Genomic DNA, 16,532 nt, shown 5'->3' on the forward strand with positions numbered 1-16,532 from the left:
GAAATGACTTGAACAAATTTAAAAGAAAAATGTTTTTTTTCCTAAAAATTATGGAAATATTTCTTTCTTTTTTATTTGTGTGTATGGAATAAAGAAAAATAAATATTTTTCTTCAAAAATGACCTCCTCAGTCATCTTGGCATGTCTGAGGTTTATGTAATATTTTGTTTTGACGAATCTGCTATTTGTTCTAATTTAACCACTTCAATAATCTGTAATAAAATACAAAAAAAAAAAAAAATGGGCAATATGTTAAAATGACAAAGACAAACAAAATTCTGTTTTCATTTTTTCTTTTATTTTTCAATTTGGAAATATTGAGCATCTTCTTGGCACATATAATTTTGGTTGAGTGAATAACTGTTCTTTTCAGTTGGATGTTTCCTTCCATTGAACAAAAGACAAGCACATACACACACACAAATAGGAATTTCTGCCTACCAAATTCAATCACAAGGCTTCAGTCAGCCTAAGGCTATACCAGAAGACACTTGTCCAAGGTCTACTCAGCCATACTGTGTGGCACTTTGAGCAATCGCTGTATGGTATTTAATTGTTGCTGCTCAGTCCAGCCCTCTTCTCCATAGCTCTGTCACATTTTAGGAATGGTCAAATTCATTCCAGAGTTTTCCACTAATAATTCTGGTCTCTAGAATATTCACCAAAGAGAGACGAAAAGCAAAAATCAATTTTGATTGTGCTTGAATATAAAGATAAAGATAGGACATGACTAAAATATTTACAGGCAGTCTTTAATGTGCCATTCCCTCATTTCACTGCCCGTAAAGGCTAGAATAATAAACCAAATGAAATGCTGGCATGTTTTGAAGTCATTTCACTGATGGAGGCACCGTAGATTTCAGTTTTGACTTCTCATAACTTTATTAATTACAACAGTTTTGAGCTTTCTTGTTTCAAAATTTGTTATTTAGCAGCTATTTGGACAGGGACACATTTGAACGGAAATATTCTCATGTAGTAAAGATTGTTTGCCAACATAACATGGCAGTCCTGGTTTAGGACGAATGTTGCTGTAATTTAGCCCCAGGAGACATCGTCTCCAGCTGGCTATACAACACGATCTGTGTCCTTATATTTTTGAACAAGGGAATCTAGCACCCCAACCCCTCAGCTCAAAGCAATATCTGTATCGCGAAAGTAGAAATATTCTTGTTAATAATTAAGAGAACATTAGAAAGTTAAAGCTTCTTTTGCAAGATATTCCATTGTTACTGTTGTTATGTTTGTCATTGGATGGGGTGGTCAGGTCCTTTTTTCTTTCTTGTCAGATGCTCTGCCCGATATGCCAACCTTTTTTATTTACCTCTTACAACATTCTGGGTGTATCTTTTTACAAATCAAGTTATTAAGCAATTTGTCCCCTGCCTATCTTTTGCATCACACCTACACACCGTGATGCTGAAAACAAGTTTGGTAACACAGAAATCAGGTTTTGGTGAGGACAGTGTATAGCCAACTGAACTATAGTAATCCATGGCACCAATGGAATGGGAAACCAAGCTGACATCAGTTAGAACACAATCTATTTTAAGACTTGTTATAAGTATGTTATTATAGCTTTTAATGAAGAAGAGTAGCATCATTGATCCCTTTTCAGGGCTCTGGAGAGTTCTGGGGTGAAAATCACGATTTTTAGTTTGACCTCAGGCTAATTCAACAGTGTGCACTCAATTTCTGGCAATGATATTTGAAGGTCAAGGATTGGTGTTAAATCTGGGAGAAGGGTTAAGTGTCCCATCCAAGAACATATAAGAGTCCGTTTGAAGGATTTCTGCTCTGTCTCTGGAAATTTCATTTGAAATCAAGTTGATCTTAAAGCACTTCATTGAACTCCATCGGGAATTGGTAAGGAAGTCGGGCTACTCAACAGAATCATTTCAAAACTTATTTCATCAATTGATCTAAGACTTTGAACTGTTACGGTACAGTGTGCAAAACTTCTTAACACTCGCCATTTTGTTTCAGTGCATCAGGTTTTAACTTTAGTCAAGGCTTCAAACTAAAAGTCAAAAGAAATAGATAAAAAAAGCAACAAATAAATAAAAACAGTCAACTGTTTTTAGTATCGGTGGTGTGGTTGGATTTGAAATGAACCCCCAATGTAAATGAATTTGCTGCCAGTTTTGTGGGTTATGTCCCTTCATATGAAATACTTTCAGAGTTGTTACCCTTACACTCACCAATTATTCTCTTATTACCCATAACCGCTCGCTTCCTATTCTTATTTTGTTATTACTTTTGGACTCGTCTACTATTCCTATACAAATATACACATCCAGTACTGCAGATGTTTGAATTATAAATGAGACAATTTCTTGGGGGTTTATAAGTCATTTCGTATATTGCTCTTGTATCAGAAGAATTTGGGAAAGAACGAGACAATTAGACAGAAAAACTGTGGAGAGTAAAGCGAAGATACCTGTATCCCAGTCTATAAGAATTGGTCAGTAATTAATCTGACCAAAGCTTGTGAAATGTTATTGGCCAGGTTGGAAATGGCGAAATATTTTGATACCTGATAATATAAACTATTAGAAATAAATATAAAATTGACTACAGCAATGATAATGAAATTTTACCAGCTACAAATATTCTGCAGCAGCAGAAAAAAAAAAGATTGCAAATCTTTAATTCGTATCTGAGTTAAGACAATACGCGCTCCAATTTTGAATCAACAAAATTCATTTTACGTGAACTTTAAATTTCCGAAAATTAAAAGAAATTCATTTAATCACATGTATATAAAGTAGAGACAATACGAAATAAAACTTCATTATCAACTGTACTATATCGATTACTCTAAACATTCACTTATTTATATTTATTTGTATTTACTTAAAAATAACTGAAACTATAACGAAATAAAGATCTAGTTTAAACAGTTTATTATTACAATATTTATAAACAACCATGTTGATATAAATTGCTTCTGCACAGGGGAATTCAATATTTTAAAAATCCGTTCTGGATAAGGTTTTAAGGATGGGGGCAGTCGACCTTCAACCAAACCAAGAAAAGTGTTTCCATTGCTTTTTTCAACCTGTTGTCAGTCTCAACTCCTGTGATGAGGACAGGATTTGAAATGAAAACACGTTGAACCGGAAGAGCTACAGTAAATCATCCCGTTTAGAATCGCTCAAACAATTCAGATGGTCAACTGCTCGGAGAGGAATTGTTATTTATGGATCCCGAAAGAATGAAAAAGGGGTTTATTAATTCGCCCTTAAGACCTTAATACTTGTATAATAACGAAGACTTATGAGTAAAGAACAGAAATTCATGAAAGAAATAAGGAGAAAACGGATTTTGAAATTAAAAAAAATCGTTTATTCTATAATACAAAATTTATGACAAATTAAATGTAAAAAAGTGTTAGTTGTAAATCTGAATGGTTAAAAATAAATGTAATCTCTCTCGTTAATTACAAATATAGAAAAAAAAATTACAAAAAAAAAAACAGGAGTAAAAAGAAATAGAATTATGATATGAACGAGTTAATGCTTTGTTTTTCGGAGACAAAGCAGAAGATTTACATGGAAATAATTAACGAATTAAGAGTCGTGTAAAAATATATGAAATGTAATAGAAATGAATGAAACGTCGATGGAGGTGATATAGTGTTTGTATGTAGACGAATGTCAGTGTAGAACATTCAGAATTAAAGAGAAATGTTTCCATGTTCAACTGTGTAAAGTTAATATGAATAAAATACATGTGAACTGTTGCAATAAAGTACAGTGAGAAATTGATGTCTATTTACATATTATATACATTAAAACACACCTGAATGTAGCAGGTCGTGTTACTTATGCACAGCCATAGAGAGTAAGTTAAATTCTTACTTTATTATGTCGGAAACAGTGTATGCTTCGTTCACTATTAACATTTGTTATGTTTTCTGTGTAATTTACGTAGAGTGTAGAAATATGTTAATCAGTTTTCACCGCGTTCTCCGTGTTACTTGGCGACACAGATCTGTTTAAAAAGGGAAACTGTTTCTTGAACTGAGTGTCTGTGTTGTGAAGTATCTCAAGGAAATCAACCGCTAATTTATCCAATAATTGTTCATTGAGAGAAGTGTCCATATAAAAATGCCATAGATTTTGTTCGGAAGACAACGGAATCTTCCAGTTACCCCATTCAATAAACAAGTGTATACATATAGATGCGATAGTTTTTGCAGTATATTTGAGAGAGAACTTCGTTAAAATCAGACAGCATGTAGCAAACTGGTTAATTATTTTCATTAATTTATCTTCGAGTTTGATTATGTTACATACTTTGATAATATGAAATTGGGGTAGAGTAATTTGAAAATCGAAGTTTAAACAAACTAAAAGGGCTTCTTCATAAAGTAAAAAGTCATTGGCTATCCGATTAATGGTAGTTTTGTTTTTTTCTAAATGTAGATATTGTTTGAAATATGTTTGACTTTCAACAATCATTTGCTCAACTTCAAGCAATTTATCATCGAATTTAGCAGCCAAAAACAAACACACGGGCCCCATGAGTTTATAGCTAAACACTTGGAATGAGTTATACATATAGAATCGGTGCATATAAATTACGGCAGTGTTTAGTATATATTCACTTAACATCAATCGTCGGTTAATGTATAACATAAACATACCTGTTTTCTGACGATAAAGTAATTCGTTTTCATACGTAAAGTTATCAGGTTGATATCTTCGGTTGAAAATCTCAACAATTTGTTCTTCGCTGAAAATCCAGTCTGCTTTTCGTGGTGCTTTTCCATTGGAGCTTTCAGGTGATTCATTCATCGAAGTTTCATGATTTTGTTGATTATCATGAATTTCCACCTGTAATGAATTCTCAATATTCGCCATTTGATCCATTTTAAAATAAATTTCGTTTTTTAACTCTTTTTCGGTTAATCGATAAAGTTTCAGCTGTATGATGTCTGAAATCTGTATTTTCTTCGATATGTCCGTTGGAAAAATTACTTTCGCGGTCAGTAGGTGTTGCCGAAGCGGAAGTAGCGGGAGGAAAAACTTCACTGTCCCCTCTTTCTTATATATACCCAACAGGTGTGCCCGGACAAAAGGGATGAGCGGAAGTTGATCCCGGGAATGTAGCCTAATTAATGATGCATGATAAACGCCGATGGAGTGTAAACTCACCTTCAAATTAAATAGTCTTTTAATTTAATTCATAGTAGATAGAAATTTATAAATTGCATTCACCACATCTATATTAGTAAAAGCAGAACAGATTTATAAAATATTTAAAAATTACACTTTCATTATTTTTGTTAACAGGTATATTAAACATATTTCTGAATGTTGTCAATTAACTGCTAAAGTTTTTTATTTAAATGTTTAAGATGACTCTGTTATGCATAATATATGGGGATTTGCTATTTAAGTATAAAAATAAAAATACCTTAAGATATATCTGCTTTGTAATTTGCTTTATACAAACACAAACACATATCGTTGAAATCTGTTTACTTTTCCAGCATAAATAAACAACAATAAAAAAGATGTTTATGTAAACGACGTAACACACAAATACACAGAGAAAGACTCACAGCTACGCATGTGATGAATCGCTTTTAAAGAAAACCACTTTTATTACGAAAAATAACCAGGAGAACTTATAAAAATGCATCTTTTCTGTGTGGTTCGCAGTTATTGATATTTTTAAATTGTCTGAAAATTTTCAAATTTGGTTTATTAATGAAATTTCTCAAACTGAATTTGGTGTTGTTATTCAATTGTTTCAGAAAAATGTTATAGAGGCTTAAAGTTTGATTATATTCATCCAATAATGAAGTAGGACTTGAAAAGCCGGCATTTTCTGCGTGATAGCTGTGTATAGCAACATGACAACGTTAGAGAAAACATTACGACGACGTCGACAGAAGTTTTAATAAGTTTTACTTTTTAAGATAATATCTACAGATTTTTGAAATACCGTCTCCCTACATGTTATTAATAAATTTTAATGAATAAAATTATGCGAAAAGTTGTAAGAGGCATGTAAAGAATATCAAAAGACAAAATCGTGAGTGAGGTAGAGACAGGACAACAACTGACGTGTAAAGTAGACGTGCTTGGAAAGCAGACCATACCTTGATTTGTTACTATGGAAACTGGCACCGATATGTCTGTGGTTTTCGATTGGCTAAAATTACTCAAAATTTACAAATTTTAAATACTATTAACATTATATTTATTTTTTAATGGTAAAAAGCAATTTCATTTCTATAATTAGCACAGAAAACATACATCAATACACAGAATTTGAAATGAAATTGACGAAAATTAAACGAAATGAAAAGTGTGAGTGAAAAGATCCATAAAAAGTAGGTTGCGAATGGAAACTGTATTATCGAATGTGTTGTTGCGAAGCGTCAGGATTCTCTGATGTAGTTGTTGAATGGCCAGAGGCTTTCCACCTATGACAACCTAGCAGAATGCAGAGGGGAGTGGACTATACGACATCTCGTTTTATTTGTAAGACGGGAGGCTTTGAGCTGAGGGATGATTGGCTATTGTCTTTTTAGATGACAATCGAAATTTAGACGAAATATTGTGTGATGTCTGGTGTCGGACTGGTCTTGTTTGGTTTTCTATTTCTTATTTGTAGAAAACAGCACAGATTTGAATAAGGTTCATGTGTTTCTCTAAATTTCAAACCAATCGAGGGCGATTGTCTTGTGATGCCCACGAACGGCTGTTATTGTATTCTGTTGCTCTAATTAATATTAATAATAATTTCTAGCACGGCTGAACATTTTTGTTAAAGCAACCCTAGCGTTTATGCTTCTCAGCATTACAAGGATGAACGGCAAATATGGGCCTTGCCGCATTTGAACGCAGAACCTATCTATTTGCCAGCGTCCATTTCGCTTGATACTCTTTCGATTGTTGAATTGGAATAGAAAGCCCGGAAGAGCTCTTACGAAAGTTTGTGTCTTATGGACAGCAAGGATTGTCAGGTGGGTTCTAAGCACTTGAAAGACTGGTGAAAACTTGTGGATACCTAAGGTTAGAAGTAGTAACCCGCTAGCCACATAATTCCTGCCAGGAATATGATTGAACCTGAGCCAAATCAAAATAATAATTACAATAATAATCCCTTCCTTAATAGGCAAAAGGCCAGAAATGTTTGGGGAGGGGTGCGGCCGTCGATTACATCGACCCACGTGTGTAACTGGTACTTATTTCATCGAGTCCGAAACGATGAAAGGCAAAGCCGACCTAGGCAGAATTTGAGCTGAGAAAGTAGCTGCAGACGAAATACCGCTAAGCATTTAGTCCGGCATACTAAAGATTCTGTACTACACTACTACTACTACTACTACTACTACTACTGGAAGCATCGTTAGCACGTCGGACAAAATGCTGAATGGCCTTTGTTCCGGCACATTATCTTCTCAGCTTAATTTCTCGTCGGGTCAACTTTGCTTTCTACCATTTTGAGATCAATAAAATACCAGTGAATTGCTTTCCAGTGATGTAGCCGCTTTGTCCCGTCTCCTCAAACTCGCTGCTGGCCCTGAGACCTGCCACGAAACGGTGACTCGTTCAAGGGAAATGTTGTGATCTTATTTGCCAAGGCGAACGACTTGATGGGTTCTAGGTCTGAATCAGAAACTATAAATTACATTTAGTACATCTTTCTATCCTCATCTGCTTTCAAACTCACCAACTCTCGTTACTTTTAGTATTGATAATATGTAGCTTTTAGTATGTTTTCATTGTAAACACTCGTCATGTTGTGAAGAAATTTGGAAAAAATGTATTATGTTTATGTAATCTTGAAGCATGAAATTTAAAATGGAATTCAGTGATAATTGAAATTATCCAGAAAATTTACACTACTTAAAGTTATCCTCTATTTGCGACACACACCCACACACAAACAGAGGCACACGATTCATTTCTGTGAATTTACGCGCGTGCGTAAGAGACAGGTAGCGGTGCAAGGGAAATAACTCATGGAGATAGTGATATATCGTTCATAGGTTACCTGCCATTGTTGTTCATTTGGTCGTGTTTTATTTACCTTATTATAATAAAGAAATTAAATCAAAGGTTTCAAAACATACTTTAGATATGTAGATTTTCTTTAAAAATGTGTTTTTTTGGAATAAAGAAATCGCGTCATGTAATTCCACACCATTTTACGCTAATCTATAAAATGCTTATTTGTGTCCGATGCAGTATTGTTTAGAGTGATCTGGTTTGATGTTTAAAGGTATGTGTGTGTGTGTGTGTGTATGCATGTGGGTATGTATGTATGTATGTATGTATGTATGTGTGTCTGTGTGTGTGGTCTTGTGGTAGCGGTAGGCCTGTTAGACATGTGACAAGGTGGTGAAGCATGATCTTCGAGCTTTGAGCCTCACACAAACAATGACTAGCGACCGAGAACTTTGGCGATATGCTGAGTTTGAGAAGACCCATTAAGCCAAGTGGAATCGTAGTCAGGACTGATGCTGGTGTCACACGAGTGGCACGTAAAGAGCACCTTTGAAGCGTTGGGCCTCATAAAGGCAAAGTGGCTGAGTACTATTCGAGTTTTGTGCCTCAGGGAGGCAAAGTGGCTGAGTTCCTTTCGAGTGTTGGGCAAATAACTGGGGTCCGGAACTCTCGTGGGAAAAAAATTCGCTACCCGCAGATACACACATACACACATACGCACAGAAACGCACCGCCCGTACAGAAACGCACAATAAACACTTATTATTATTATTATTATTATTATTATTATTATTATTATTGTTGTTGGTTTATATCTTTTATGCTGTTTGGTGTTTCTCTCCTCGAATACTTATATTCGAAGGCAATCTATCCGTGAACTTCCTTATATTTTCCCTCGTGGAGATCCAACACGTCCGTTTCTATTATTAGAGGCCGTGTTTTGAGAGGGATTTGGATGCTAGTTTAAGGGATCCAGCTACTTAAAATCCCTGTCGTTGGCATCGTCTTTCGTTCCGTTTATTAACCAATATACTGACAAATGTTCCCAGCTTTTCATAATTTCTGTAGTTTTGATAAGAGGCTTCTTAGTAAAATGTGTTCAAATAAACTCTTAACAGAAACACCCAAAATATTACAATACAGGTTTGAAAATGCCTTTTTCTACTCTAGGTACAAGGCCCGAAATTTTTAGGGAGGGGGGCAGACGATCAGATCGACCCCAGTACGCAACTGGTACTTAATTCATCGACTCCGAAAGGATGAAAGGCAAAGTCGACCTCGGCGGAATTTGAACTCAGAATGTAAAGACAGACGAAATATTGCTAAGCATTTCGCTCGGCATTCTAACGATTCTGTCAGCTCGCTTCCTTGCAGGTTTGAAAATACTGAAATTGTAAATTATTTGTAGTAAATTGATAAGTAAAAACAGGAAAATAAAAGACGAGAGAGAGTGTGAGAGAGAAAGAGAAAGGGGGAGAGAGAGAAAGAAAGAAAAAAAATTATAGTTCAAGGGAAAAAACTCTTGCAACAAAAAGTATAATTATGTAGTCGTTTACCAAGGGAATTAATCACCTATTGTGAAACGTCGATTTCGATTGCTACTCGATTGTCGGCTGAAATAATTATTAAATCGGGAACAAGGAAGCCGTTATGCGGCTCTTCCTCTGCTCGAAATAACAGTCAAAATACGGTAATTGAAAGCCCCTCCCCTTTCTACATATACATCAACAGAGTAATGTACATGAAGAATCTACCCGAACAAACTTCAAATGAAAAATACACACTTGTTGCTCTGTCGGAACTCTATTATGTTCTCTTCGATACAATTGTAGAAATGAAACAATTTGAAAGGAAAGAAAATCCAAGCTTAAAATTTAACCGTGGGAAAAAAAATTTGTTGGAAGTTTTAAAGATAACATCGTTTTATTTAATATTAAATATATATATATATAGAAAATGAGCGGCAGGGAAGAAGAAGAAGAAGAAGAAGAGCAGCAGCAACAGTAAGAACAACATTAATGACAACAACAAATTTCATTCAAACTGAAGTAATTCTCTTGCTAGAGAAAAAAAACAGTGAAATGGTAGCTTCCAAAAAAAAGCCTTCTAAATTAGAACTGGAAGCTGGAAATGAAAAATAAGCGGGAAACTATCTTATGTCCATTAAATCAGAACTCACTCACGAGACTATAAATGTATTGATATTTTGAGAAAAACATTGGTAACTTAACTCAAGGTGCTGGAAGAATTATCTCGCAGTTTATCGAGGTTATCAGGTGAAAGACGATCAATAAATTCAGAAAACATCAGAAATGGTTGAAAGATCGACTAGGAAAGTAGTTTTGGAGACTCAAAAATTAAAACCTTAAATTCCAAGGAGTAACAGCGACAGTAGTTAATAATCTGCAGATTATCAACGAAAAACTCTGAATCGATTGTTGGAGATCGGAAATCAGTTTATCGTAGCTTTAACAAAAATAACAGAATATAAGTTAAAAACATCGCAACAAGAGAACAAAGCTGAAAGACACTGGGGATGAATATGAGAAAAGGAATGATAAATTCAAAGAAGAAGATGAATGGATGAGTTAAAACAGGAAGACTTCAAGCATGTTGAATGAATTATTTTACGAAAGGAACAGTGAAGCGAAATGAACATAAAACTGAAGAGTTACTCAACACATTTTAGCAGCACACAGGTTTACTTTAGAGGAAGAAGGGTGACAGTGACTTCGAAGCTTCGGCCTACTACAAAAAGTACTGAATAACTCTTCAGTTCAATGTAAAATTGCTTTTATTATGAACTCGACATTAAAACAAACATTTATATAAAATGGTGGATCGCGAAGAAAGGATGTTGTTGACGTTGTAAGAATTTAAGGAACTTTCGGAAGAAGGTGGAATAGTTCTTATTTCGTTTGTTTCTAAATGGATAAGGAACTTCGAAGGATTGCTTTGGTAGAATGGCAGAACACCTGTTCATGTCTACAGCAGATGTGGGTTCCAGTCCCATCAGCAACCTTCGACTCTTTCTTTCCAAAAAAGGTTTCTTAACCCAATTTTTACATGCCATTATAACTTTACGTGTGCTTCGAGATAAAATATTCCAAAAAAAGAAGTATTTCACGTTCTCTCGAAAGTTTATAGAATTCTTATGACATCAAAAATATTAAAAAATATGTGTGTGTGTGTTTCCATAAGACCGATGTTTAACAATGAACCGTATCGCATTAAGTTGATACATAATCGTTTTGCCTCTTCAGATAATATTTCCAAATACGCCGATGCCACAAATTCTTTTCGATGACATAAAATAGACCATTTTAGGAATAAAAGTCCTTCCAATACAAACACACAGCGCCGGGTGCTTTTAACTTTCATTTTACACTAATGTTTATTATCCAGGCAGTGCCTCTCTCTCTCTCTCTCTTTCTCATTCTCTCTCTCTCCCCCTCTCTCTCGTTCTTCCCCTCCATTCCCTCTCTAGCTTCGTTCAATCGTTCACCCTCCTCCTCTTTGTGTTGCATTAGAGTTAAAGAATGTACCAACGGTTAGAGAAACCAACGTCTCCTCAACTTCTCATTCATTAATTCCCCAATTAATATTTTGATTTTCGTCCAAGTATTTATCTTTTTCTTCTTATTATTCTATGTCATATTTCTGCTCTCTTTCTTGTAAAAACCTTTTACAATTGTTTTCAAAGTCAACGCTATTCCCTTTAGGTTTCATTTCTAATTAACTAGTGACACGCTTACATGATTCATCTTATTCCCTAAACCCCAAACGAACGTTTAAAAAGAAAATTATTCTTATTCATTGTCGCTTTTATATGCGTTCCTCCAGCGTCGATGTGTTTATATCCGTTCTGTGTGTTGCGAAGTAGCAGACGGTATTGGTTCCGCGTACCCGTATTAGAACATAATTTATGTTTGGTTTTGAACTGTGGAGAATTACTTCTAAATCACAACTTAGCTCAAACAACAACAAATGTATTCTTGCACTTGTTTCCCATTTTCACGGTGACCATTCTAAGTAAATATCATTAGAAAAATAGATAAATAATGTTTTACATATTTTAATACAAGGCTACATGTTTGCTGGGTGGAGTGAGGAGCAACGAAGGGAACAGTCGCTTATGTTACTGTCCTGGCCCCTTAACACATCTAGCAGAAACCTACAATGTATCGAGCAACGCAGAAAGATGAAATACATAGTTAGATTCTTGTAATTTCATCTTAAAGAAACTAAAAGAACGGAATTAAATATTGTAAGGCATTTAGTACGGCGCTTTAATGCCGTACTAACAACATCATCCATGGTGCTTAGGTCCAGGTCAGCACTGGTAGTGTAGGCTGTTATTAAAGGTGTTCCAGCCTGTGACCGTCTCCACCCGTTTTTAAAACGGCTGCACGATATAATCTGAGGAATATTTGACTATAATTTCTAGTAGGAAACTATGTAATGACCATTATTTATGCCTTCTATTTTTTCTTTGTTTTTTTTCTGATGAAGAACTAGCGTCCGAAACGTCAATACTCTCTCACTTCTTTTTAAACTAGTGTAACCTTTGTTTAAAATTGTCCGTCCCATATTTTTTCTTTGCTCTTTGCTCAACATACACACAGAGATACACATGCACACATCACAGGCACACACACATGTAGGCAGGAACGTATGTATATATGTATTTGAATATATATATTTGTACAAGAGTAAGCAATTTACATCGACACAGGACTATTATTCATTCTCCGATGCAAACAGAATGAAGCTGTGTTGTGCGTGCAACTGTAGTGAAACAGTGGAGAAAGCGCAGTCACAACAAAAGTGAATCAGTCTGTTGTTTAATAATGCTTCATTCGGTCAAAGGTCATACAATAAATTAGTGAACATTTGCCTGTGTAGAGTCATTTTCGCATGTCATTAGCATTGATTATACAAAGAAGCTGCTTCTATGGACAGTGGCAGAATGTCGTGATGTGTATGGTGATGATCTTGATGATGATGGTGATGATGATGTTTACTGTTTGGCATGGAGGTGGAGGTGGAGTAGTAGAGGTGTTGGTGGTAGGTGGTGTTGGCGGCGTGTGCTACATAGAAAAGGGATTTGTGTGGAGCCGGTAGTGGTGGCGGTGGCTGTGGCATTGACTACAATGACTGTAATGTGTGATGATGATGATGATGATGATGCTGTTTGACATAGAAGTGGTGCTGGTGGTGGTGGTTACAATAGTAGCGATTTCAGTATTAGTAGTAGTAGTGGTGGTGGTGATGGTGGTGGTGATTGCACCTTGTCTCTCATAGTATTGCTTGCATGGTAGTGAGGTTGTGTTGATGGTCGTGGTGGTGGTCATGGTAAGTAATAATGGCGGGGAGGTTATGATTGTGTTGCAGTAGTGTGGTAGTATTGGTGGTAGCGGTGGTGATACAATAAGTTTATATGGACGAAAACAAACCAACACTGGTTGTCAGGCGATGAGGTGGTGGTGATGGTGGTGGTGGTGGAACGAACACGAAGACACACATTTATATACGATAGGCTTTTACACAGTTTCTGTCAATTAAATTCTCTCACAAAGCAGGAGGTACTCACCCAAGATATCGCGCATTGGAATTGAACCCGGAATCACGTGGTTCCAAAGCAAGCTTCTAAATCACCTAGTCATGCCTATGCCTATAAATATACACACACACGTACACACGCACGCGCGCGCGCGCGTTTGTGTGTGCCAGCACACATATTTTGTTTCACTGACAACAGCAAAAGAAACTAACGGAAGTTCGAAAAAAAAAAAAAAAAAAGGAAAATAAAGACCAGAATTGCTGTTGCGATTGAGAACAAAAGCCGCCTGCTGTGAGTTGGCGAAATGGTAGAAGAACTTGTGAGACTATATCTGATTGTTGAGAATTTCACCTCGTCCGCCTACATTCGGATTTAGCTACTTCCGTGCTTCACTCGGCATTCATTCTCTCCAGTGACTGTAACATCAGCAATATAAGTAATTCAATTTATTTGATATCGACTTTAACAAAAATCTGCCTTGTGTTGAAATAAATAAATAAATAAATATAAGAATAAAAAGACTCTAAACCACAGAAGAAGTAAGCGGTACCAAAGGCATGAAAAGTGATACAAGACATCTCATTCATCTAAGCAAATGCAACTTTTTTTTTCCTGTATTAGAGAACGTACAACAAAGATGTGTTATTTAATGCATAACTTCCTTCATAGATATTAGTTTAAGAATATAGAAAGAAATTGCCGTTGCAGCCCCTTTGAAAATTAGAGGTTTTACCAATTTCTCAGTGATTTATTATTCCGGTTTAAAGCTATTTAAAATTTGGTGTTGACGGTTATTCGCTTCTGAAAGACCGAAAATGACTGGATGTGTTAAAAGAATCTGATAAGAGAAAAAAAAAATGTTGCAGTTTGTCATTTAAAAACATTTTTCTTTTAAATAGGAAAAAAATCTCTTGTTTACAGACTTTTTAATTTATAACAGAATCCTGCTGTAAACAAACAAATAAACAAAATCTTGCAAAGAAATTCTTTTCGTAATATTTGAGGCAATTGCAGCATTATATTTCTAAGAGCGCTGAAGCAAAGAACTGGTAATAAGTTGCTAAGCCGACAATAGATGTATCAGTAATAAAGTAGAATGTGAAGGTTTTGCAGCTGCGAATTTTGTGTCAAGGCTTGAACTAGATTTCAAGAAGTTTAAAAGAAATGGTAGCAAGATGGAATTAGCAAAAATCAAATATTTATAGCTAACAGGGACAGAATTTTAGAGTCATTGGAAATAAATGTAAGTACACACACACACACACAATACACTTTAATTGAAATAAAGTTTCCCCAAAATTAAACATATCTAATATAATAAATGTGAATATCAGTACGTAACTGGTACTAATTTTATCGACCTTGAAAAGATGAAAGGCAAAGTCGACCTCGGCAGAATTTGAACTCAGAACCTAACGGCAGACGAAATACCGCTAAGCATTTCGCCCAGGTGCTAACGATTCTGTCTGCTCGCTACCTTAATATAATATAATAATATAATATAATAAATGTGGTTGTTTTCGGTGATTTTTTTTACGTGACTTTTTGCGATGAATACGATCATCATTGGGATACGACTCTGGAGGAAGCAATTGCAACAAATTCTCCAAAACAAGTCAGAGATCTGCTTCACATATAATTAAACTCCAAAATAATTACAAAATTCGTCTATCAAAGCAGAAAAACTCTCTCTCCCAAACCTTTCTCTCTACGCATATCATATAAACACATGCTTCTCCTAATCTCCTCTATTTCCCTATTCCACACAACCACTTCCCCTGTCTATCCATACCGCATCTAATTCTCATTCACATTGCTTCACCAGCCAAAAGCACTTCTGTTTATGAATTTTCTCCTTTCTTGAAAAAGAAAGTAGCTATCAAGCCGCAATTAAAATTCAGTCCTATTGAAATTTTATAGCAAAATAATTTTGACTGTGTGTGACGAGCAAAAATCTCGTCAATCCAATCCACAACGAGATCCTACAAGAGAGAACTGACCGAATGTGCAATAAAATTCATTTCGAAGTTTTGACGCCTGTGTCCAAAGCTTTCTCATCAATTCACATATAATGTACATAAGACTTAGAATTTCAAACTATTTAATATTCTCCTATTTCTAAAAACATTTCGTTTGTTTTACATTACAATTTCTTTTTGTGAAATACCAACCGGAAATACATGCCAGTTTGTCGAGATTGTATTAACAAACCAACAGGAGGAAAATTAGAATTAAAGATGGAAATAACACTAACGAAAAAATAAAATAAAATAAAATATATTGTACGATACAACACTGGAGAAAACTGTTGGCATTTTCTTCCTTCTTGGCTGGTGTTGAGGGAGTAAAAGGAGATTCAATGGCAACAATTTTAAATAACAAATAAACATAATTAAACAAAAAATGGTGTAATTAGCGAAATGTGAAATATGAAGCTAAAAGTGACAAAGGTTTCTTATATACGAACACAACTATGTATATTCATTTAAAATATCTCTTCTATTACTGAATTCCATTTCGTTGATAAATAAACACTTAAAGACTGTAACAAACATTTAGCATAAAGTAAAACTAACAGTCAAAAGGCTGAGACGGATCTTCTCCTTCGTCAAAATTATGATTCTATTCCTTGCTTGAGGCACGAGTTTTCAATTCAGTGGCTTTTAAATCGTGGAATTCCGTCGGTTACGACGACGAGGGTTCCAGTTGATCCGATCAATGGAACAACCTGATCGCAGATCGTCCCGATATGATTCGAGTACACAGTGCAGAAGAGCTGCAAAATAGAGCGAAATATCAATATCCACCGTTCTCGATCACTTACGTTACACTTGGTTTATGATATTCGGCGTCTTAAAGGGACATTTTCTTTGATGCTATTCTGTAGGTAAGGAGGGAAGCAGCGTGTAAGCAAAACACACTCAATAAGCGAGTGTGGTATCGATAATGTTTGCATTAGTAGAGCTGCTTATAATAAATTATATATATATATATAT

At 35.3% G+C, this 16,532-nt stretch overlaps 1 protein-coding gene and 1 long non-coding RNA gene across 2 annotated transcripts in view; both read right to left on the bottom strand.

Annotated features, from left to right (window-relative positions):
• Positions 1-3,950: 3,950 nt before the first annotated feature.
• On the bottom strand, positions 3,951-4,877 carry LOC128248501 (cyclin-T1-like). Its single transcript, XM_052969875.1, has one exon. The coding sequence runs from the start codon at positions 4,875-4,877 to the stop codon at positions 3,951-3,953; it is 927 nt and encodes a 308-aa protein (XP_052825835.1).
• An 883-nt stretch (positions 4,878-5,760) lies between these two features.
• LOC128248533 (uncharacterized) overlaps positions 5,761-16,532 on the bottom strand; it is a 51,238-nt gene continuing 40,466 nt past the window's right edge. The window contains exons 2-3 of the long non-coding RNA XR_008264708.1: positions 6,116-6,177; positions 5,761-5,852 (exon numbers count right to left, since the gene is read on the bottom strand). This is a non-coding gene — a long non-coding RNA (uncharacterized LOC128248533). The remainder of the gene's footprint in view (positions 5,853-6,115; positions 6,178-16,532) is intronic.

Source organism: Octopus bimaculoides, chromosome 8 (assembly GCF_001194135.2).
Source record: "Octopus bimaculoides isolate UCB-OBI-ISO-001 chromosome 8, ASM119413v2, whole genome shotgun sequence".
Classification (NCBI taxonomy): Eukaryota; Metazoa; Mollusca; class Cephalopoda; order Octopoda; family Octopodidae; genus Octopus; species Octopus bimaculoides.

What these genes read in the sequence shown, in the direction of transcription:
- LOC128248501 (XM_052969875.1), bottom strand. Translation starts at nt 4,877, where the DNA reads ATGGATCAAATGGCGAATATTGAGAATTCATTACAGGTGGAAATTCAT.